At 38.1% G+C, this 23,738-nt stretch overlaps 1 protein-coding gene across 2 annotated transcripts in view; it reads right to left on the reverse strand.

Annotated features, from left to right (window-relative positions):
• LOC127520874 (adhesion G-protein coupled receptor D2) overlaps positions 1-23,738 on the reverse strand; it is a 73,785-nt gene that overhangs the window by 9,794 nt on the left and 40,253 nt on the right. For both annotated transcript variants that reach the window (XM_051909541.1, XM_051909540.1), the window contains 3 exons: positions 22,109-22,162; positions 19,471-19,627; positions 7,282-7,364 (listed from right to left, as the gene is read on the reverse strand). In XM_051909541.1, the coding sequence (XP_051765501.1) occupies positions 7,282-7,364; positions 19,471-19,627; positions 22,109-22,162 (294 nt within the window). The remainder of the gene's footprint in view (positions 1-7,281; positions 7,365-19,470; positions 19,628-22,108; positions 22,163-23,738) is intronic.

Raw genomic sequence — 23,738 nt, forward strand, 5'->3', positions numbered from 1 at the left:
TGTGTGAATTTCTCAGTTTGTAACATTATAAACATGGGATAGCTTGTTTTAGCCAAATTCTAAGACAGCATCGCATGTAACCATTGCAAGAAACAGTTTGTCTAGTTTGATGTTACAAACCAATTTTTAAATGACTCAAACATGCAAAAATCTAAAGATAAAGCCATTTCCCAAGTGTGTGAAAAACGCAAATTAAAACAATATTTTTTGAAATGAGAGACATTTTTATGAATTTCTTTTGGCTAGCGCTGGACACACATGGGGAGATCAGAAACCAAATGCTGTCTTTGATATACACGTCAGATTAAAATTTGGCACTCATGAATAATGAATGCATGTGGTGGGGGAGCATCTTCAATGAGCCAGAAGAGAGCAGTGAAACCGCTCATCTAAGGTCTGGCACAAGGCTCTAATGACTTCACCCAGAGACCACCACGAGCCCCTGTGAGTCATTTCACACCACTAACAACAGCAGCACGCTATGGGAGCGCAAGCTGTTTAATTAAGCATTAGACTAATCTGCCTCTATTGAGCCAGACGTCTGTAGGACTTCTGAGAGGGATATGAGATTTTAAATGTTTTAGGTCAATATGAGAGCGTGTTCCCGTTCTCTCAAACTGCAGACCTGCGTTTCAGTGTAAACAGGAAAATACTATCAACATGAACGGAAGCATCTTTTTTTCGTTCTCTTTGTCCCAGCTGTGTGTTGGCAAGAACTTCACACAGTGCTAACAGATCCATTTCGCAAACAGACAAAACTGATAATTGAGAAACATCTGAGCTGTTGATGCAGTGCTTGCCAAGACTTAAGTGAAGCTGCGATGTCCTTTTTCATTTGTTGCAAAGATTGAAGTTTTTCATTATTTTTGTAGCAACTGAATGAATGACCTTGAATGAACTCCATTTGGTGCGGGTGACTGGCAGTGCCAGGATTAAAATACCTTTGCATCCCGAATTCCAGGAAAAAAAGATGAAACATTCAGAGACTTTACTTGGAACTCTGAAAGTCAAGATAAAGACTGCAGTGAGGAAATACTGAAAAAATAAAGTTGATAATTAATGTTTCAAGTGAAGCAAAAAATAATTAAAAATTAATTGCAATAAATAAATAGCAAACAACCTGATATCCAATATAATTGTTACCATTACAGCTGAGGATTGAGGTTTATATTAAAAAGAAAAATATATAATAATAATTTAATTATTTAAAATGATTAAAGCAGACATATCATGAAAATCTGACTTTTTCCATGTTTAAGTGCTATAATCGGGTCCCCGGTGCATCTACTGACCCAGAAAACGTGAAAAAGGACAACCTAGTAACTTTGTTTTGGCAAGCCTTTCTCTGTAAGCGTGTGAAAAAAAGAAGAAAAAAAACAAGCCATACAGATTTCGCTCCCTAGTGACGTAGGAAGGGGATCTTATTATAAGATCACGGCGTTGCCATTTTGTTTTCGCGACAACAGTGTACCAGTTCTAACACCATGAAAAACCACGCAACAAAGGGGACGAGGCCATGTTGGGCTGCTTTAGAGAAGAGGAAGAGTTGTTGTAGTAGAGTGTTGTTGCCATGTAGTCAATTTACGCCGGTCTGCTTCACAAACGAGGGTCAATTCAACGCTGGATTTGCACAAAAGATTAACATGACGGCACATGCTAGTCGATGAGTTGAATCAACTCCACAGCAACTAAATAAATTAATCCACTAACCATTCAGAAATGTCCAGTTGCATTCTAAAAGTTGTAACTTCATCAAAGTCTCTACATCAGTGCTCAACTCCGGTTTGAACAATGTAACTGACAATCGTCATTTTGACTGCGTGAGATTCTCCAGCTTTGTTGTTGTTGAGCAACTGAAGCACGAGCTGTTAAAGCTTCGCCCTCTTTTGGAAAGCGGCCGGGAGCAGTAGCTCATTTGCATTTAAAGGGGCACACACAAAAATGATGTGTTTTTGCTCACACCCAAATAGGGGCAAATTTGACGAGCTATAATAAATGATCTGTGGGGTATTTTGAACTAAAACTTCACAGACACATTCTGGGGACACCAGAGACTGGTGAAAAGGGGCATAATAGGTGGCCTATAACAAATGAAAAAAACAAATATTTCTTAATAAATATTATTGCATATAATTATTAGTCATTATAATATAATTATAAACAATTACTTTAATAATTCTAAAGTGATCTAAAGTGGCTTACAGCACCATTACAACACCAAGGGCACAATGAGGGCAAATCTCCAGTCTGTCCCTCTGATCTTTGGGTTATAATGTTACATATTATTAGGGTCATATTTGATACAAAGCTCAATAGAAGAGTCAATATAGATCATATATGCATGGACAATTGAAGATATACTCAGATCTAATAGATTTGCCTGCTAAAAAGTTCATTTTAGCATGCGGCGTTTCTGATTCAAGCTCTGTCTGGGTGGGTGGACTAGGGTCAATAGAGGGCCTGTAGGAAGTGACTTCATCAGTGAAAAGATGTCAGCTTGTTTTCCTTTTTTCTTTTCCTGTTGTGTTCTGATAGGAACTTCCTCTCCAATGGGGGTGGAAGTAGGTGTCACTCTCCAATCCACCCACACCAAAAGGGGAAATGTCCATCACACGCCCGACCAGCTTGACGATACAGTCAACACCAGGGTAAAGAGGAGGAGATGAGCAGACTTTAGATCCCACGAGTGACAATTAATTAACATTCTGTCTCCGTACTGATGACACCAGGATGACCATTTCCATTTTTCTCTTTTTTATCTCCAATGTTTCACGTCCATTCAGAAAAAATCCCATGTGGGATTTTAGAACATGCCTTTAGTGGAAAAAATAAGCATGAATTGTCATTTCTGGGTGAACTATCCCTTTAAAAGACGCCGCAGATGGGGTTGTAAAGGGAAAAAGGTCTCCACAACAAACAATTTCTGTTGTTCACATCTGTACAGTAGCCTCCCTCAATGGGCCTTCTTGATCTAAAGCTGCCGATGTTTGCGGTCTGGCTTCGTTCTTCCTGCAGAGTTAGTCACAGGAGCTCAGGTGGCCGTTCCAGAGTGACATAACAGCTCTGTGCCTCTCTTCCTCTCTTCGCTGATAGATTGGTAGGAACAAGTGTCCTGCTGGCGAAGCCCCCAAGCCACAGGAAACCTCATCGGTTGCAGTGTCTAACGAGGATGTGAGCTGTGGTGATGGCATATTAACGCTCAGGCCCCGATGGACAGCAAGAATAAAAAGACAACATGGCGATGATTCAATACGAATTGTTTCAGGTGAAACAATGGTCTCTGCGACTGGCTGTTCAAAGAGTGTGGGAGAGGTGAGTACATCTGCACTCTGAGGTTTGAAATATTTGTCATTGTTTTTCAGCTAAATGCCTCTTTTATTTTGGTGTATTGTCAGTGGGATTGAAGGTTCAATGCGTTCAAAGCTTTTTTCCTGTGCTAAAATATTTGAAAAGTTGAAAGAAAAAAATATATATATATCACACAAAAAAATATAAATATTAAAAAATACATAAATATTGAACAAATATATATTGTTCATTTCTTTCCACCAACTATTTTTAAACATTTTAGCTCAAGGAATAAATGTAAAAAAAAAAAAAGAAAGAAAGAAAAGTAATAATAATAATAATAATAATAATAATAAAAAAATGTGTGAAAAAAAAGGCAGAGCTGGTCTATGTTAACTAGTATCACTCATCAGCAACAGCAGTAATCTGACCTTTAGAGGAAAGAAACTCTTTAGCAGAGGCCTTTGAGGAGGAGTTAGGCCTCATTGATCCAATCAAATTATGTTTAAAAAGGCTGAATGGTCAGTCATGATACACAGCGTTTGGATTAAGAGCTGTGAAGGAAATCAGTCATATACTAGGCGATTATCACACTGCTAATCATTTTGACTGTTTTAGGCCACTTTGTTATTTGCAATAAATGACCAGATGATAGATAAAAAAGGCCAAAAAAAAAAAATTAATAAATATTATGACAGTGTGAGACTTTTCTTTACTTTTTCCATTCTGTGTCCTTATATATTATTATGGAGAGAGCAGACAGAAAGCTGGAGAGCTTTATCTTGTGCAGCTCACAGAGGTGGCATAAAGGTCCAGATATTCTCACAGCAAAGCTCTTTTTCGTCATTTAGGGATAAAAAGAAATTCGAAATACATGACCAGTGGTATACTGTTAGAAAACATCATATGAATATGTAAATGTGAGCTCCATGCTTTCCTCTCAATAAAAAAAACCAAACAAATGACAGCAGCGTGAAAACAGCAGTTAAGAAAACATATGACAAGGAAGTGTTTCCACAAGCTCTACAATTCGGCACTCCAGTCAAGTAAAGCCACATCACGTTTATTTATATAGCACTTTACACAATATATTGCTTTAAACCAGACAGCTATTAAACATGAAAAAAAGTGTCAGTGTTGCTTTCAATTCGAATTACACTTCAATTTCTACTATAAAGCAGCTCTACAGTGTTTATGTTTTCACCTCGATGGATTCAACAGAAGAAATGAACTGGAGATTTCCATGTCAAAGAGGGCGGAGCCTAAGAGCACACCTACCAATTGTACAATCGCCACGGCCCAATGGTAGTACGAAGGTGTTTACCAGCCAGAGCAAACTTTTCCAGAAAGTTTGCTTTGGCAAGCCGTTTCAGACTCCGAACAAACGATTTTGTGTGAAATGGCGTCACACCAGTTCGTTTTTAGATTTCGGGCCTTTATAATGGTGTAGGGTCAATTACTTCAAATTCGCATCCTGAATCAAAAAACACTTTAAAACTTCAACGTCAAACGAATTCTGGTCAGATCTGTGGCCTAGGGGGCCCTAATACCATTCCCTCAGCCTATTTTGTCATGTATCCGTTATGCTATGAATAAAAATGGCAAAAAGTCCAAAAATAAGATTTCAAAATTCATAGTATAGCATTTGATTTAAATGCCACATGCAAAAAGTTGCCAGACGAGAAACAATAAAGTAACAAATTTTATTTCAAAAATAGTATAGAGACTAGCAGTTATTGAGATGTTGCTGACAAACATTTCATTTTTGTCATCCTGCAGTCCTTTCTCTCCATCAGTGCCTTTTCAGATTCATTTATGTTCTTTTGGCACCAAAAATGTTTAATTAGCTTTGACTGAAGCATAAATGACCTCTCGTGTGGCCGGGGAAAGAGTCCTGACAGCACTGTGCAGGTGTGAAGTAAAACAGGAATCAGTGTAGCACCTCCGCTGGTGTGTCATGAGCCTGCAAGTCAGGAGATCCCCATGGGGCTGAACAAGTGTGTGTGTGGGAGACACGACTAGCACGAGGTCCTGTGGCTGACAGCAGCTCCCCTGCCAGGATGTGTAACCTCACACGGCCAAAACAGGAAGCCCTGCCACTCACTTAGTGATTGACACACTGGCGGAAGTTCACAAAGGTTCCAGAAGGGCTGTAGTCCATGTTCAAGTGTTGGTGACTGGGCCACCTGGTACAGTGCAATAAGGACGAAAGTGCTCTCATTACATATAAGAGCATACTTGCCTGTCCGCCAGTCCTCCTCAGGGTCAAATAGTGCTGTGATAAATACTTTCAAAAAGTAAATATCTTCACTAAAGGAAAACATATGTAAAATAAAATAAAATAAAAAAATGATAAATAAAACAAATCGATAATTCTCTATTTATAAGCATCTTGACACAGCAACAGCCAAGGGGTAAAGTGTTTGGCAAACCTGATTGAAAAAACAAAAAAAACAAAAAGCAAAGCAAAACAAATCAAAGCAACAGAAAACAAAACCACCAAAAACAAATAAATGATAAACAAAATAAATTAATAAAATAATGTTTGACAAAAATAAATGAAAAAACAACAGACAAAAAGCACAGCTAAACAAAAAACAAACAAAAGAAAGCAATGGGTGAAGCAAACCTGTTTGAAAAAGTAAATGAAAAAACAAAACAAAAAAAAACTATGCAACAGACAAAAGAAAATAATAAACATTAGCGAAGGGGTGGAGAGTCTGACAACTTGACTGAAAAACAAAAGACAGTGAGGCAAAAGAGTCAAAAGAAACTCCAAAGAGGATTTTAAAGTCAAATGGGATCAATATGTGGAGATCTCAGCGGCAGGGATCTGATCAGATATGAGTGTGAACAGGCTGCCGTCTCACAGCTGAAAGTGATCATAACTCTTGCATCATGGGATGTGTCACTGTATGACACAATTCCGGTTCACACTAAACTGCCAATTATCAACAAACCCCACCCTCCTCTCCTCACTTCTCAAGGTGGAACCGCCGTGTGCGCGCCCAGGCCTGTGACCTTGATGAGGTGCTTCATGCACTGTGTACGCTTAAAACTGATTCACACCTCTGGGAATCTGAAAATTTCCATGTAAAGCCTCAAGTGTGAATTAAATTAAAGTGTGATAAGTGTACTACAAGTCTGACACTAGAGACACAGACATTTTTTTGGCGGCCACCAGAGGGCTGCTGTCTTTGATGATCACTCTGCTTCCTCTCATGTTCCTCACGTTTTAAGTGAATATTGTTCTTAATTATGTTATTCATTTATTCTTATTTTTTTATTCTTATGTATTATTTATTTTTATTACCATCCTAGTGATTTCAAGACACTTCAAATTAATAACAGGTTGCCAACATTGAAGAATAACTAAAATGCTACTTCAGTAATAGAAAAAGTAGTTTTATATATTGTAATCTGATGTTATATATGAAGCAATAATTATCTAAAAAAATTCCAACCTGAAATATATGTGGTTTTTGATAGTAACTTGTGGTCAGGATTTTAATTCCTCCCAGTGACTCTTCTGAATCAGCTCAGTAAAAAGGATTCATTCAGTTTTGTTCACTGATTCATTGACCCAGGTTACAGCATTATGTTTGTACTTTAGTGAATCATTCAATAAACCAATATGTTCATTTGTGGGGGGCTTTGGTATTAAAACATTTTTAAAAAGGGACAAACTTCAGAACGAAACACCACAATAGTGCTGCAAACTGCAACAAACAACAAAGGCAGTCTCACTTTAGCACCATTTTTTGGAGTAGTGTGCAGCTTGACTAGTTTCAAAGTAACTTCAACATTATATGAGAAGAAACAAAAGTAAAAACAAAATACTTGTCGGCACTAGTACACATTTTTGAGCTCAGGCAAAGGGTTTGGTATCATTTTAGTGTCAATGTAAAGGAAGCAAATTGATTTTCTTTTCAGATGTCAAATAACCTTGGATCCTTATTGATAGATGGGCGCAGAAGTGGCGTAAGGCCTTACCTGTCCAGAGAGGTGGACACCAGTGTCAGGACATTGCAGGTCTTCATTCAGGTTGTCATGGACACAGAGGATAGACAGATGCCCTGCGAAGTCACATGAGTCACAATTAATCAATGACCCAGAAAGGCAGCAAACAAAAAAATTGCAAGATGTAACAAATAAACACCCTTGCAAATTATAAAATGCTTATCAAACCGGATGTAACTCTTCTGTTTGACTGTCTTGCCAAAAAAGCGAAACAATCCATCATGCACTCTAATATTTCACTGAACATCAATATAGTACAAGCTATATTTTTAAAACCTTTATCAAACGCCCTCAGAAAAAAAGACACACAACACCTATATAGCATAAATTCCTCAAATTTATGGCTGACTTGTGTTTAGATGCTATGATAGCACTGTAGGGATGAGCACAATCTTTGCCTCCCATCCCAGAGGGCTCAGTTACCAATTGGTGGGGTCTTTGTGTGCCCATAAATCTGGGGGCACTTCATAATACGCATTGAGTTATCAGGCCTGTGAGCAGCATGTCCTGAATACATACCAGGCTTTGTGCGTCAGGCGGTTTCCAGTGCTACTGTTTCATTCAAGAGTCACTTACTATTGAAGTGAGAAGTCAGATAAGCACTATATAAGCTTATCCTTTATAATAAACAATCATTGACTTCCACATACAAAGAACAGTCAATTTATGTAAGTGGAGCAGACGTGTGAGAGCTCAGCTTCACTTTATGTCAATTCTCCATTTTACAATACAAGTAGTAACAGATCTCTTTGTATGTGTGAACTTCTACGGTTTTATCAGATTTAGTTAAGTAAACCCAATTTTGTCCCCAAAGAATAGTCACCTTTAACACACAGAATTGTCATGGTCGAAAAGTGCTCTGCATCAGGATTAATCTCCAGCAAAGAAGGGTGGGGCAGGGCAGCCAGAACTCATTTGGTGTGTTGCTATGAAATGGCTGCCCATCAGAAATATCTTCATCTATCTCTGTCTCATCTACATGGGTGGAAATGGAGGGATGAAGGGCTGTAAGGAGAGAGGGCGGATGAAAGGGGCGTCTGGAGGAGAGAGGTCAGTGCATTCAAGGAGTCCATCATTCTGATGTGTCAAGCGTCTCTTAACTGAGTTTGTGGAAGTGTTTGTGTGTTCAGAAATACGAAGCTTAGCTTCTCCAGGCTGTTTTGAAATTTTAAGTGACTCTTTGACAAATAAAATGTGAGAAAATACTCCATTCCACAGTTACTAATAGCAAAAAAAAAAAAAGTACTAAATTGAGAACATATGGTGTAAAAATAAATAAAAAGGAGGATCCTACGAGAGGCGCTAAATGAAACAGCAAAAATAATGATTGTTTCCAAACAGGTTTCTAAAACACTCCCCTGTCTGCCATTGTTCTGGCCTATTATTTTCTGAAGACATGGTTCAATTGACAGTCTTACATCAGCACTTTAGAAACTTCAAGGTTTCAACACTGGTCCAAGATCTCAAAGTAGTCTTGATAAAACAGTACCAGCTGAGGTAAACAGCTAAAGGTACACAGAGTGTAAAACCCAGAGGCGAATTTAGTTCTGGACCATCTGTTCAATTCATTGCGATCAGGCTCACAACTATATATTATATATATATATATGTGTGTGTGTGTGTGTGTGTGTGTGTGTGTTTGTGTTGTAATTAGGGCTGTCAATAGATTATAATGTTTAATCGCGATTAATCACACACTTATCATGAAATTAAGCAAACACCATTTATCTTGTTTAACACGTCCATTTTGCCATCATTGCCTATATCCAGCAACCATCAGACTGAAGTGTGATTCTCACAAAACTGTATTTTTCAGCTTTTTTCAAGGTAAATTTAGGTGTCGTTCCAAAAAAAGACACTTGCAGACTCCAAAAGGACACCAAATAACTAAATGATATGATAAACCAACCGCCTTGACCTGCATATATACTAAAGTACACAGCAACATACACAGGACAAATTAAAACATTATCCTGAATGTGTGTGAAAACAACGTGAATGTACTGAAATGTGTCTGTGCATAAAACAATATGCGATCAGTGCGTTGAGCGCGCTCATACGTTATTTGTCTGTGCATCATCATAACGGACTCACACGTGCTTAACGTATGACTCCTGTACGTCACCGCAATCGTCTTTACTTTGATTGCAATCCTAATCCATAATAACTTTGCTACCGAGACACTGGTTTGCTTTATCCAGCCGAGAAAGAGTTTGCATATCATCTGGCCATACAGCGGTGGGATGTTTCGAAATTCCATTCAGACAGGAATAGTGCGATGCGGGAGGGCTCGCGCTCTTCAGATACAATGACAGAATATGACAGAGTTTGTGTTTTAAAGCGAAACAGACACTTGAATGAATAATTCTCTCTGCCATCTCTGATATAATCAGCATGGACTTTTAAGATCATCTAACTGTGTGACGTAAATTACGTTAATGACGCAATTTCACATGCTTCAGTAATTTATTTGCGTTAAATTATTTTATGCGTTAATTATTATTTTGAATTAATCGCATGCGTATCTCACAGAAGTTCAACACCCCTCACATTTTTGTAAAATATTAAAAAATATTTTTAGTAAATATTTTATTATATCTTTTCATGTGACAACACTGAAGAAATGACACTTTGCTACAATGTAAAGTAGTGAGTGTACAGCTTGTATAACAGTGTAAATTTGCTGTCCCCTCAAAATAACTCAACACTAGTAATCCTTGTCCTTAGTCTGCTTGTCTTCAGCAAACTGTTTGCGGGCTTTCTTGTGCATCATCTTTAGAAGAGGTTTCCTTCTGGGACGACAGCCATGCAGACCAATTTGATGCAGCACTGACAGGCTGACCCCCCACCCCTTCAACCTCTGCAGCAATACTGGCAGCACTCATACGTCTATTTCCCAAACACAACCTCTGGATATGACGTTGAGCACGTGCACTCAACTTCTTTGGTCGACCATGGCGAGGCCTGTCCTGTCCTGTTAAACCGCTGTATGGTCTTGGCCACCGTGTTGCAGCTCAGTTTCAGGCTCTTGCCAATCTTCTTATAGCCTACACCATCTTTATGTAGAGCAACAATTCTTTTTTTCAGATCATCAGAGAGTTCTTTGCCATGAGGTGCAATGTTGAACTTCCAGTGACCAGTATGAGAGTGTTTGAAATGTTATTGAAAAAAAAAAAAAACTTTTTTTATTTAATATTATATTATTTTTTACTGTGGCTCTTTTGGAAAAAAAATAATTTACCAAAATTGATAAAAATGGCTCTTTGGTCAAAAAAGCTTCCTGACCCCTGCTTTAAATAAAAGAGCTATTAAGCTGTTTACACTGTCATAAACAATAAAAGAGCCTATACAGTGACAGCTAATAAAAAATGAACAGAAAACCTATACCTACCTTGCACAACACCAAGACTTGCACTCAGGAGTAGAGCGGAGGTTTTAAAAAAACAATGCAACATATAAATAACACTTCTTTAATAGACCACTTAAAAGTACTTATTACAAATAAATTACTAAATGCTAAAAATGAATAAATGTAAATGAACAAAAATTTATGTTGCATTTACAATCCTGTGAAAACAGGGGGTGCTGCAGCACCCCTACTTCCCGTACACCTGAATAACATACATAAAAATAAATAAAAATTAAATTACATATACTGTATTAAAACTGACCACATATCAGTCCTGTGAGATCTTATTGTATGAGGGACTAATGAGAAATGAGTAATCGAAAAAGTCTTTAAAAAAAAGTTTCTCAGGCTAATTTCAGTTTCTACATCTGTAAATGTCGATATATGTACCTCAACATAAGCTCACATGAGGTATTCAATAATTTCAGAAGACCTGGTAAACTTTCAGAGTTGTCAGGAAGTTTTTACTTTCTGGAAAAATCTGACTGTGTTGTCTTGGCCTGCTCTCTCCAACTTTGAGAGAAGCCAGGCACTGCAGGATAATCACAGTTTAATAGGAGCAAATATTGAAAGCAGGAGCTGACCAACCAGATCCCCTTTCCTAGTGCTCTCTCCCAGTGCGCCCGAGAAAAATGCTAGCACATGGGTGCCTAAGAAATCGATAATTCCATGATATATCAATTAACGTCAAAAAATAGTGGAAACCATCATATTGACGTTTGTTCATTGTTTAAGTTGGAACTGAGCAGTCGAAGTGTTGGAACGCAGCTCTGTCGAAAATCTGACAACCTTGTTCAAGCAAAACAATTCACGTGTACCTCGCGTGTAAGGTTCTACAGTTTCAGCATGAAAAATTAGCAGAATCTCATTGGCAGGAGAGAAAAAAAACATCCAAGACGAAGTCCAGATGAATGGATTGATGTCCCTTTTGTATTGTACATGCTTGTGTTTTTTATGTACTTGTTCTTAAGATGAACTTGTGAGGTACGCTTTCCCTCTCAGGCGTCCTATTTGCCATGCAGAGCTATTGCATTCTGGGAGAGCGAAATGTTCACAGACTGGGGCCTCTTTCTAATGATTTCCCACACCTGCACATCTGCTGCCGTTTTAATTAATACTCTAAGGAGGTTTGTCGCGAGTAATCAAAAACAATGTCACTTATGAAATCCTTCATTATAGAACAAAAATCAATATTTTGCATGAGTAGAATGAGGGCGCTCACAGAGTAGCCCACGTCACAATAAACAATCTAATCAAGAAAATGCAGGATAAAAGTGTACAAAGACTTTATTCCGGGCATTTAGCACTCCAAGCAGCAACACGTGGTGAAAGGCTGTGCTTCATTTTTATGCAGGCCTTGGCTCCTCAGCTTCATAAAGGGTGTAAAGGGTGGGGGGGCGGCACGGCAAAGGCAATAGTCGCATCAGCTCTCTTCAGCTCTGCAGCATCACCGCAACCTCTCTCCTCACTGATTTATGGCTCACCGCTGACCTCTGAGGTCGTAACATGGTGATGGGTGACTGGCTCTCAACGGTAAGCTACTGGCACTTGACAAAGTGCCGAGAGCAGAATGAATTTACTCCTCTTTTCCTCAATCATCAACAGGCGCACGCCGGCTTGCTGCCCTGACCCCCTCTCATCCTGACTGCTATAACAAGATCTCCCATCTCATGGAGGAGCGAGGGAGAGGGAGGCTGAAAAATTTACTGTCATTTCTACTTTCCAATGAGCTCCGGTGAGCACTTCTTTCACCTTCAAGTTGCTTCGCGTGCTGGGGATAAGGAGGGGAGAGATGGTCGGTTGGGACGGGGGCAAATGCACTTCGATGCACCTGTCTAACTTTGGGTCATTCGCCAGAGGTACTTCAATCTGCGTTTGCTTCCATCAACTTCATAACGGCACCTGAAAGCAAGTTAAATTTAATAAGCAAATAAATCTCCATAAACGTGAACGTTTCATGCACCTCGTTCATCAGCGGTGTCCACCATGGATGTGCCAGTTAGCCACAAACAAATACTTACTAACGCATTCATTAACGCATATGCAAAAATCCATTCAGTTACTTTGCCTTTTATTGTCGCTACACCAGCACTGGGTAGGGGATTGTAAATTTAGGCAATATAAAATGCATAATTTCCTAAAGTAGGGTTTTAAATTATCCACCAGTGCAAATGTTGGCCCATTGTGGCAGGCGAGACACAGTGGGTTATAATTGAAAATAAAAAAGCCATTTAAAAGACATTCAATAAGCCACTGGGAAATTGATCAGGCTATAAAATCTGTCGCTACTGGGGCAAGAGTCTGGCACTCTTGCAGAGACACTACTTCGGTCCTGACACAGCACTATCTCTGCAGGCTTCACGGTCTACATGCCGGCATACAAACAAGGGATGCCGTGGTAGTACACTTCCCAACGGGAGATGCTTTCCCCTATGTCCTCAGGCATGCATTTAAATTGCGTGAAAAACATAAAGCTGTAGTACGTAGAGGAAGCTTCGGACTCGCTCTAGAAAAATTGGGAATTTTTTTTTTCCCCTCAGTAGAGAGTGGTTAAAAAAAAAAAAAAAAAAAAAAAAAAAAAAGACAGTAGAGTGCAAGAGCAGGCACAAGTGCGTGGGGAAAAAAAAAACATATTCCGCTCCTGCTTCTTTAACTTTCAATTCTGCCAAGCATCTCTGCTTCACAGCCTCTGGCTATTGCCTTTCTCAATCTGTCCCTGGGGAGGCAGGAGTTATGGGCCCTGTCGATTGAGGAGAAAGGGATGTTATTCCCCTGTCACCCTCACCCGGTCCGCCAGCAGCCCTGCCCTGATCTATGGCCACCGTGGCGGGGTAGAACTGTCTTGATGCACCATTGGTTTCCAGTGCTGTCACCCCCACCCCGACGCTCAAACTCATACTACCTTTACAACCCCCTCACGACCCTTTAAAACAGCCCCCCTCCATGATTCTTGTTGGGGAGTTCTCAGAGGGCCAGGAGTGTGACACGAGTTTGAGGTCACCCCTTAAGGGATAAGGTCTAGTTGGCGTCAAAAGCGGGATTAAGTGACACCTGGTGGGTGTTTACCTGAGATGCCAGATTGCACAGTTGTGTGGACAGATGATCATGGCACTGAGAGATTGTGTCTAATGGAGATTGTGATCTTTGAGGACTTAACGTAAACTGGGGTGGGTGTACAATTTCACAAAACATCATTTGAATACCAATTCATCATAAAGCTCTGTAGCTCAGTTCCAAAATCTACTGGTATCTTTATAGGCAGCTAATTTCTAAGAAACCATGCTAACCATAATCAAAACTCGTAATAGTTAACGGTTAATGGTGCAATACACAAAAACGCTCCTCAGCACACTCAACCAGACTAACAATCACAGTTTGTATATGATGTTAGCATGCTGCTAAGCTAATGACTATATACACTAATACATTAGCACACACTACACACACTAGCACAAAATATTGGGTAAAATTACAATATTACATGTATATAAAATTATATTATTACAAAGGGTGTATTTAATTAGATATTATAGATTAATACATATGTAGCCCGATTTTGTAACAGAGTTCTTGTCTAGAATGGGGACAAAAAAAAATCTCAAATTGGAGCAACTGGGAACTAGAGCAGCCTGAATGAACGAGAAGAACGAATCTGAATGTAAAAACTTGTAGTCAGTAGACTGACACACGTCTCCTTATAAGTCCAGGAGCATTTTGCTTGCAATATAAATATGGGGGAATTGCTGTCAGATCTCCATACACATGAGAAGACTAAAGGGCACGCTTCCATTTGACATGTGTCGAGAATTAAGAAAAGAGGTGGAGAGATGGAGGAAGGCCTCGGCCCACAAGATGAGAGATGAGATGGAAAACATACCCTCCGTTAGCCTGTGGGCGGAAGGATGACGCTCGGCCAACTGAGATGCGCATAAGTGACTTTGGATATGAACTATAAAGCAAAGGATGAAAAAAGCAGAAAAAAACTGATGCAGGTGGTTTGTCACAGTGACCCCGGGGGGGGTGATCTGACTGAATAAATAGACAGATTAATAAATAAATATCTTTTAAAAAATGGGAGACTGAGGAGGGCTGCCATCTATCAAAGATCCTATTACCACAAAACCTGAAGCCAAATGTATAAGGCAGCCAGGATCCTAAGCAGATACAAATTCAACTTTTCCTTACAATTTGTTATCTCTGACACTCATCATGCCAACACACACACTGATACACAAATACACACAGGTTTGAATTATGAATAGATTTGTTTTCTCGTGTCTACTCAATAGGTATTGACTGGGTGTATGCATTTTCCTGATTTACTTTAAATCTTCTATTTAAAGTAAATCAGTTGCATACAATCATCCAGACAGTATGATCACAAGTAGCTTTATCGGAGGAAATAAAGAGTTAAAAATGAGAAAAGTGAGCATGGGATGTTTTTTTGTTGTTTTTTTTCCTCAGAGAGAGAAATGTAAACAGCTATCTAACCACTACCATATTTTTGTAATCTGTTTATTTGGGTATTTATACGAACAATATGCAGTTGTGTATTCAGCTTGTACAATCAAATGACACGGTCTTCATTTGGGACAACAAACAACAAACATCTTATATAAAATGTCAGACAACTCAGCTTTCAAGGTCATGTGTTGTCAATCTTTGTGAGTGTGTGTAGGAGAGGGAGGTGGGGATGACAACAGATGGATTCAACTTTGCTAAAGATCCACTTGTAATACTGGCAGAATCACACGCTGCTGCGTTACGTTGCATGTTGGTATGCAATAACAAATTATAGCATTTCTTTAGAGATTGAAATACAATAATTTGTTGTGACACCAAACATAAACTTTCATTTGCAGAGCTGAAAATGAAGGAATGCAACAACAAATTACTGGCACAACCATAGGCTGACTAATCATTTAAGACATGTAAAAGTTTCATTTCAAGCAAAATGACAATCTCTGTTGCCATTTGCCCTGCAACAACTGATAAAAAGGAATATATTTTTTTAAAATTAATTTACTGTCATAAATACATACAAAGAATAAAAAAATATATAAAACAAAACAGTCATATCAGAAAGTATTTATAAGAGCAGTAGTATGGATGTAATCTGAATGTACTACATCCGCCATGTTGTTACTGTCATGAGCTACCAGAGTCAGTTGTTTCACTTCATGTGTCACGTCTTCCTTTAGCATGTCTTACAGAATGTTTTACAACTAAAAATGTGTGTGGAAATGAACTTTCCACTTTTATCAAGCTTTTCAAGTTGACCCTTGAGAACTGCAGCATTTTGATTGGCTTGTATCTCCATTCTTGAGGTCACCTATTCAAAAGGCTGCAAAGGAAAGGAAAAGGAAGGACGAAAGCATACAAAATAGTACTGTCTAGTATGGATGCACTGATACTGCGCTCGTGTACTTGTACTTATTAAAATGCTTCCAAACCAGCAACTGATACCACACAGCGTGTAGTGTTTGCTTCCAGACAAAGAAACACGACAACAGAGCAAACACAGAGCACAATGGAGATATCAGAGAAGGATGTCTATGAAGTAAATGTATCTAATTAACAGACTATAAAACAAATTAAATATTCACACTATAGCTGCTGTGCGCAGCTGATAAGAGAAAAGTAGGCAGAGTGGATTAAGCGCGCAGTGGCGCGGTAAAGAGAGAGGGTGCGCATTCTGTTTCATGCTCTTTACTGCTGATCTTGATTACTCAGCACACATGCATCATTTGGATTAAAACTAAATTGTATGTGCAAGTAAAAACATTAACTATGTGATTTATGTATGAGTGGTTCCCTACATTATTACAGGAAGGCGGTACAGTAATCACATGATGTTTTGCGCGAATAGCCTTTTAAATTGAGTTCTCTTTCATGTCTTCCTGCGCTTGAATCAACAAATTCACACAAAATTATGTCAAAATGCCCATATAGGCAAGTATGCTTGTGAAACATAGTCTTAAATGAAAGTAAACAGTTGAGAAAGAAAATGCGTGTGTAACAGTATGTTAGATACGTGCAGCTCTTAAAGTGACAGCAGCCTAATATTCCTACTGTTGTCTTTGTCTTAAATGTTAATCTAACTACAAAATACAAAGAGAAACTCACTGAACTTGACTAAATAACTTTTATAACTTTAATAATGATTAATTTATATTTATTTTATACAGTGAAGACTATGGAGTGTTATTTTACATTTGATTACTTTATTCAATTTCTACAGCTAAAAATTGTGATGTTTCACTGGTATCTAAAAATTTTAACCACTGGCCCAACCAGGCCAGTACAAAAAAAAAAATCACTGCTGTTGAGCCCTGCTGGAGCAGCTCTAAATTTTCACTGTGCTATTAAATTAAAGATAAAACATGAGAGAGCAATAATATGAACAGTAAAAGTAACAGTAGCTCCTACAATACATTTTAAAGCTGTAGTCCTTAACTTTTTTGGTTAAAAATTATCCAAAATCAATTTTTGAGCAAGTACATAAGCAGCCAGTGTTCAAAACTATCTCTTTACCTTAGCCTGATTCACAACGGTAAGCTTGTAATGTTTTCTAATTTGAGAGGTACTGGTAAGTTTCCACGGGAAATTCAAGCATGCCGCTGTTTGTCTTTGCGTCATTACGTCACGTCTGTTTACATAAAGAAGGATTACCAGCTAGTAGGCTATATGTCATGTGAGGATGCTGCAGGCGACGGATCACTTTTGATGGCGGATTGTATGGTATGACAAATTAACCTTAGAGATTAGTCTGTACAGAAATAAAAAAAATCTACAGGTAACGCTAATACACACTAAATACATGTAGTCACGCAATCCTGATGTTGTTAGCATTAACAATTTGAGAACAAAGTATAACAATAATAATAATTTGCACGATTTGATGTGATATGAGCTAAGCAATGTTAGATTTAATCATCATTGGTAGCGTAATTTATTTATTTACCTGAATACTCGGCAAGATGGGCATTTTTACATAATTTTGTATGTATTTGACCATTTAAGCACAACAAGCCACGAAAAAGAAGTTAATTTGGTACTTACAAGCTGTTTGAGAGGTGGCTTGATGAGAGCACTACCTTTATAGATAAGTGGTGCACACGCTTTTGGTGTGAGCACGAAACCTGAGGGAATGAGAAAAATGATGCGCAATACAAGCAGTATTCAACAGAGAATGAGTTGCCGTGCTTCTCTTTTCCATAAACACTTGTTCTTTCCTGATTCCTTTATGCATATAGCATGTTCTCATTGCCATAATTGGTGGATTGAAACCGTTGTCTCAAAGGAGGAAAAGACATGAATTGATCAAAAGTGAACATAAAACGCTTTTTCTCATGCTCGCTCGGCTTCAAGAATTACTTGACCTTGAATGGAAGAGACACAACAATCATTTATACACAATCAGGACATACGGCAGCATTTATTGTGGGTTTGGCCCTATTTGTTACAACACAAGGCCTTTCACAGTTGGGCTCATGTGTGTATGAGCGGCTCTCTCCCTCTTGGTTACATTATACATACGTTTCTTCTTAGCACTTAGTCGTGTGGCTGGTTGACTGGTTTAAAAAATTGCACTGCATTAAAAACAAATATTCAATCATGGCTCGCATCGCAACCGATTACGGAGAGAGTCCGGGCGAGTCTCGTCAAGATGATTAGTTGCATCGCTCAAATGCACGGGACAGCCCCTTCTGCATATGCATATGGTCTGCATGCACATCGCCAGCTAAAACTGCCATTTCATTCCTCTCAGAGTGAATAAACCTTGAGTAATGGGCTGGATAATAACAGCTGCCAATCTATATGAATTAGTCCACGTGTGTTATTCTGCTGTCTGATTGGCCATGTCATGATTAATCAGGTTTTTGTGCAAGAAAAGCTAAGCCAGAGGGAAAAAAAGGACACATGATAGAGTGTCAAAAGTAAATTAAAATAAAAAATAATTAAAATAATTTTTTAATTAATTAATTTTTATTTAATTAAATACAGAGTATCAATGTAGTAAAGTAAAAGTATTCATTTAATTGATTTTAATAATTTAAATGATATAATTCAATACGGATTATCAATTTAGTGAAGTAAATAAGGAGTATATGTTTTCTTAAATTAATAAAAAGTATTAATTTAGATCATTTTAATTACTTTTATTTTTATTAAATAAATATGGAGTATCAATATAGTAAAGTAAATATAGGTTATAAATTTACTTTATTTATAAAATTATTAAATTAATTCATTTTAAACACTTTATTTTAATAATGTAATTAAATACGGTGTGCTAATATAGTAGTTATATTATAGACTGACCAACCAGGATGAAGTACTAAAGAGAGCTGTAAAATGATTCTTTTTCCTTCAATCCCTCCCTTCTCTCTTTATAAAATCTCTCATTTGCTTGAACTCCCTTTGAGATTACTACGATTCAGTCCTGAAATGCTGGGGTCAGAGAAGGCGATTGAAGCCCGTCATTTTTCTGGGTCTGGAGAATGTTACAATTCCAGAACAGGCCTGTCATGTTAGAGTTCACCTTCTTTGCCAATCGCTACTTTTCCTCTCGCCATAATTTAGGACAGATTTTTAAAGTTCTGCTTTATATAAACACACTGCCATTTGAAAATACACACACATATATGCACAAACCCAAATATACATGTACATCATCTTAGCTGGCCAATCAGCCCTTGCAAAGAGGATTCATTTTTTGACATTGATCAATAAATAAACCAACGACTCACTCGTTTTGTCGAAACTCTGGGTGATGTTGTCGCTGTGGGTCGAGGAGCTACTGGAGTGGCTGGTGGTGACTGTGTGCCCGTCCAAAACACCTGGCACTGGAGAACTGCCCGGCCGAGAACTGCCCACTGAGCTGGAGGGCCTGGAACTGGCGCAGTTCTGAGAAAAAGGAAGTGAAGACAAATGCATCAGTACAAAATGGGGTACAAAAGTTTAAGATCACTAATGAAAATGCCTCTATTTTGCATTTTTCCAATTAAAATATATTTGTGTCTTTTGCAATTGATATTATCAGCATTACAATTTGAGTGAAATTGTATCTTTTTTTTTTTTTTTTTAAACTCTCGGGATCAGAGAGAGTGAAAGCAGTTCTCTTGCATTTCATTATTATTATTCATTGCGCATTAAAAAACACTCAGTACAAAGACTGATTAAAGAAATATTAATTATTTCTAAATAAAAAAATATAAAAAAATAAAAGACTGATTAAAGAAAAGCAACAGGAACAAATGTTTAAAAAAAAGTTGAGAGCTAAGAAGTTATGCATTACACAATACACAACCAAAAAGTAAACAGACATGTATGGAAGTTCCGCAAAATAAACACCCATAGAAGTCTCATAGGAATGTAAACTAGATCTGACATAAAAACCCACAGCCTTACCCCTCGTATCACACAATAACATATAATGGGCTTTGACATGCAGCCCTGGTTAAGAAGGCTTCTGAAGACGTTAATTTTTTCTCAGAAAGAAGTAAATGCATAACCTGTCACTATTCCAGCATTTAAAATCATACGTATGAACATTTTACAACAGGAAATGCACATATATGTAGTTTAGATCTCTCTCTTTTCCATCCTATATCTTGTCAAAACTTGAATTAGGATCAAAAAACTAATCTGCTTTCAATTTAGATCTATATTTCAGGGCTGTCAGGGATCCAGACCCTGCTAGTATCGCAGGACGTTCGTTTTTCATTTGGCCGGTGCAACTGACAGCTTTATTTTTCTCAAGCAATCTGCCACAGTATGTACAAGTGTGAGGTCACATGGGTCAGGTGGCAGTTGGTATAAAGCGCCCTGGCAGCATTGGTCTGGCTCATGAATAAACAAGAACGGCAAGTACTGAAACTATACAGGGAAGGAGAGAGCGAGAGAGGTGTTTAATAAGCTGCTACATATGTTCAGCAAAGAGGGCTTTAATATCATGCTGTATATTCATTATCTGTAATTTACAGCAACTATTTACATGTAGACTGGAAAAGTGAAAGATCCTTGAGAAACCTGTATAATTACTAGACTTAATGCATCATCATTTAAAATCACTGAATAACAGTCTAGAGCAAATAAATCCAGATCTACCATATTTACATGCCTGATTTAAAGCTGAAGCATGTAATATTTTCACCATTACCATCACAAAATGAAATTAAATGAACCGACAGACAGACAGATAGATTGATAGACAGAAATACAGAAATACAGATAGATAGATAGATTTCCTAAGCACTGCTAGAGTGTTCTGGGTTGTTGCTAAGCTCTTGCTATGCTAAGCGGTTGCTAGGATGTTCTGTGTGGTTGCGAGGACAGTGCTAAGGTGCTCTGGGTGGTTGCCAGGGCATTCTAGGTGGTTGCTATGGTGGTCTTGGGTAGACAATTAAAGAAATAAACATGAGATTCCTCTACAATAAGTTGCAAAAATGTAAGGGTTCCCTCAGGAAAAAAACAAACATCCATCTAGCACGTCTTGTACGTTATTACTACTATATTGGAAGTCAGTACATTCCCTGACCACTGCTCTAATCCAATAAAGAAGAGTACATTTTCCTATCCTATTCTGGACCCCGTCCAGCACCAAAGCTATTCGGCGAGATACAGTATATCACCTCTAGATTTATGACGCAAAACGACATTAGCTAAGAAACTATCCGCCACACGCGGCCGGCGAATCTCATCGCGTGGACTTTGAAAATTGGAAAATTGCCCAGAGAGCGCTAAAGGGTCCCACTGCTAATACGGCCCGCTACAATTTATCAGCTGCTACTTGGCACTCGCGTTTGGGGCCACAGTCGTTTTTTACAAGTCCCAGTCTTAACGGTGTCGGGCCTGTCAGGGGGGTCAAAGGGAAGAGGGAGGGGGCCATATTCTAAAATCAATCCGCCTTTAGAAATTGTCTCATTCCGTTCTCAATGACCTGGTGGCGCGGCAAGGGCCGAGCGGGACAAACTGCCGTAGGCCATAAACCGTGACAAGCCCGGAGGAGAGTTAATGTGGCCATTCATAGAGGAACCACTCGTAGTGTCGGTGGAGGTGAGGTGGTGCGGCAAGTGGGGGTGGCGGGGGGGGGTCTATTAACTACTTTTAAACCGTTTTGGTGAAGCTAAGTGATCTCCGTCAACAGCAGCCTCACATATAAATACTGGCCTGACAGTTTAATGTGAAGGGACGAGCTTCCACAGGATTAGAAACATGTAACCCAGGGCTGCTGCTTGACATTGGCTGGATTAAGGTGGCCTGAGTGGGTGTGTGAAACAGGGCCGGGGGCAAAACATGCACAAAACACACTCTACGTTATGACATTTGCACTATATGAAGAAATCCTCTGGTATTCAAGAAAACATGCAAGCTGGGAGAACTTACGGAGAAATTTAGGGCTTTTCTTCTTTCTTTGATTCTGTTGACTGTGTTTCGAACCTGTGGATAACAAGGAGGGGGTGGATGGTTAAAATGTCATGACTCAATACTAAACACTTAATACAAAACACTTTGCGCTTGCATGAGTCTTGGCCCCGGGAAGGTGAAATTCAATCCGAACTGGGAATAGAGAAAGCAAATAGCCGCCATTGCATAAAAGTCAATGAGTGCCGCAGACCAAAATGTTCCTGTTTGTCACACGTAATGGGTGCTGAAAGTGACACGTAGAGTGGGCAAAGTAAGGAGATCGTCTTAACCTCTCATCCGTCACACTGCACAGGGGGCCGCGGAAATGAAGCGATAGAGGAAACGACTACCCTTGCAGAACAAATTACATTTGGACTATGTGAGAAAAACTGAGATGTTGGGCGATGCATATAGAATGACATACACAGTACAATAAACTCACGCTGACGTGAGCCGATAACTCGTAAATACACATCAAATTTAAAGCCTTTTTTCTAGCATCATGTTTATTACATCACAGCATCGCCAAATGCCATTTTTGGGGGGGAAAAACTACTTATAAGTGAAAGTTTCAATGCTGAAAATGAATTATATTAATTAATATTATTGTAAAAATGCAATATATGTAATATGTTTTAATTTAAATATAAATATGTAATGTTTGAATAAATATATCTTGTTTTAATTATTGAATTTGAACACTGAAACATTATTTGTTTAATGTATTTTTATCATTACTATAAATAAAGCAAATGTATAAAACATTATATATATATATTATTTTATAACATTAATTGTACATTAATGTAATGTACAAATAAAACTCAAAAACTACATATATTTTTATTTATATTATCTAAATCACAAAATTATATATTTAATATAAACTAATATATATATATATATATATATATATATATATATATAAAAATGCAAAATGAATGAAGTAATATTAAATGTATTCATGTATTTTGCATTTTTACAGTAAGAACATTACACTAAAACATTGATTTTTTACATTAAAATAAATTAATAAATAAAAATTAAAATTAAAATAAATAATTAAAATAAATAAAATATAAAATTAATTCAAATATTACACATTCCAATTTACATTAATTTTAATATAAAAAATATATAACATGTAACACGTTAAAAACTTACATTACATATTATTTTGTAAACTAGGAGTCATTTCTGTGTATTTATATAGTATAAAAAAAAATCTACATTTTATTCATGACAATATTCCTCACATCTTACAATCCAATCCAGCTGTTTCCTGGCCTGCTAGATATTATTTTCCAGCCTGGCTCTCAGTAACCGCAAAAAAACCCCGCCTGCATTTCCCAGCACGAGTCCGGCACAAGCTCCAGCCCTTTGCTGGTGAATATGCATTAGCTCTTATGACTTCATTAGGCTCTGCTGTTGTCATAAATTATTGCTGCCATGCAGATATACACACACTAGGATGTTTTGAATAGACACTATCACCGTGACGACAGAGTTAATGAAGAGAACAGAAAAGCTCTGACAGCTCGGAGTCAACAGTAATATGTCAGATTTGCAAACAGACACTCTTTTCTCCCTCTCTCACACTTTCTTTTCA

This window comes from Ctenopharyngodon idella, chromosome 10 (genome assembly GCF_019924925.1).
Source record: "Ctenopharyngodon idella isolate HZGC_01 chromosome 10, HZGC01, whole genome shotgun sequence".
Lineage (NCBI taxonomy): Eukaryota > Metazoa > Chordata > Actinopteri > Cypriniformes > Xenocyprididae > Ctenopharyngodon > Ctenopharyngodon idella.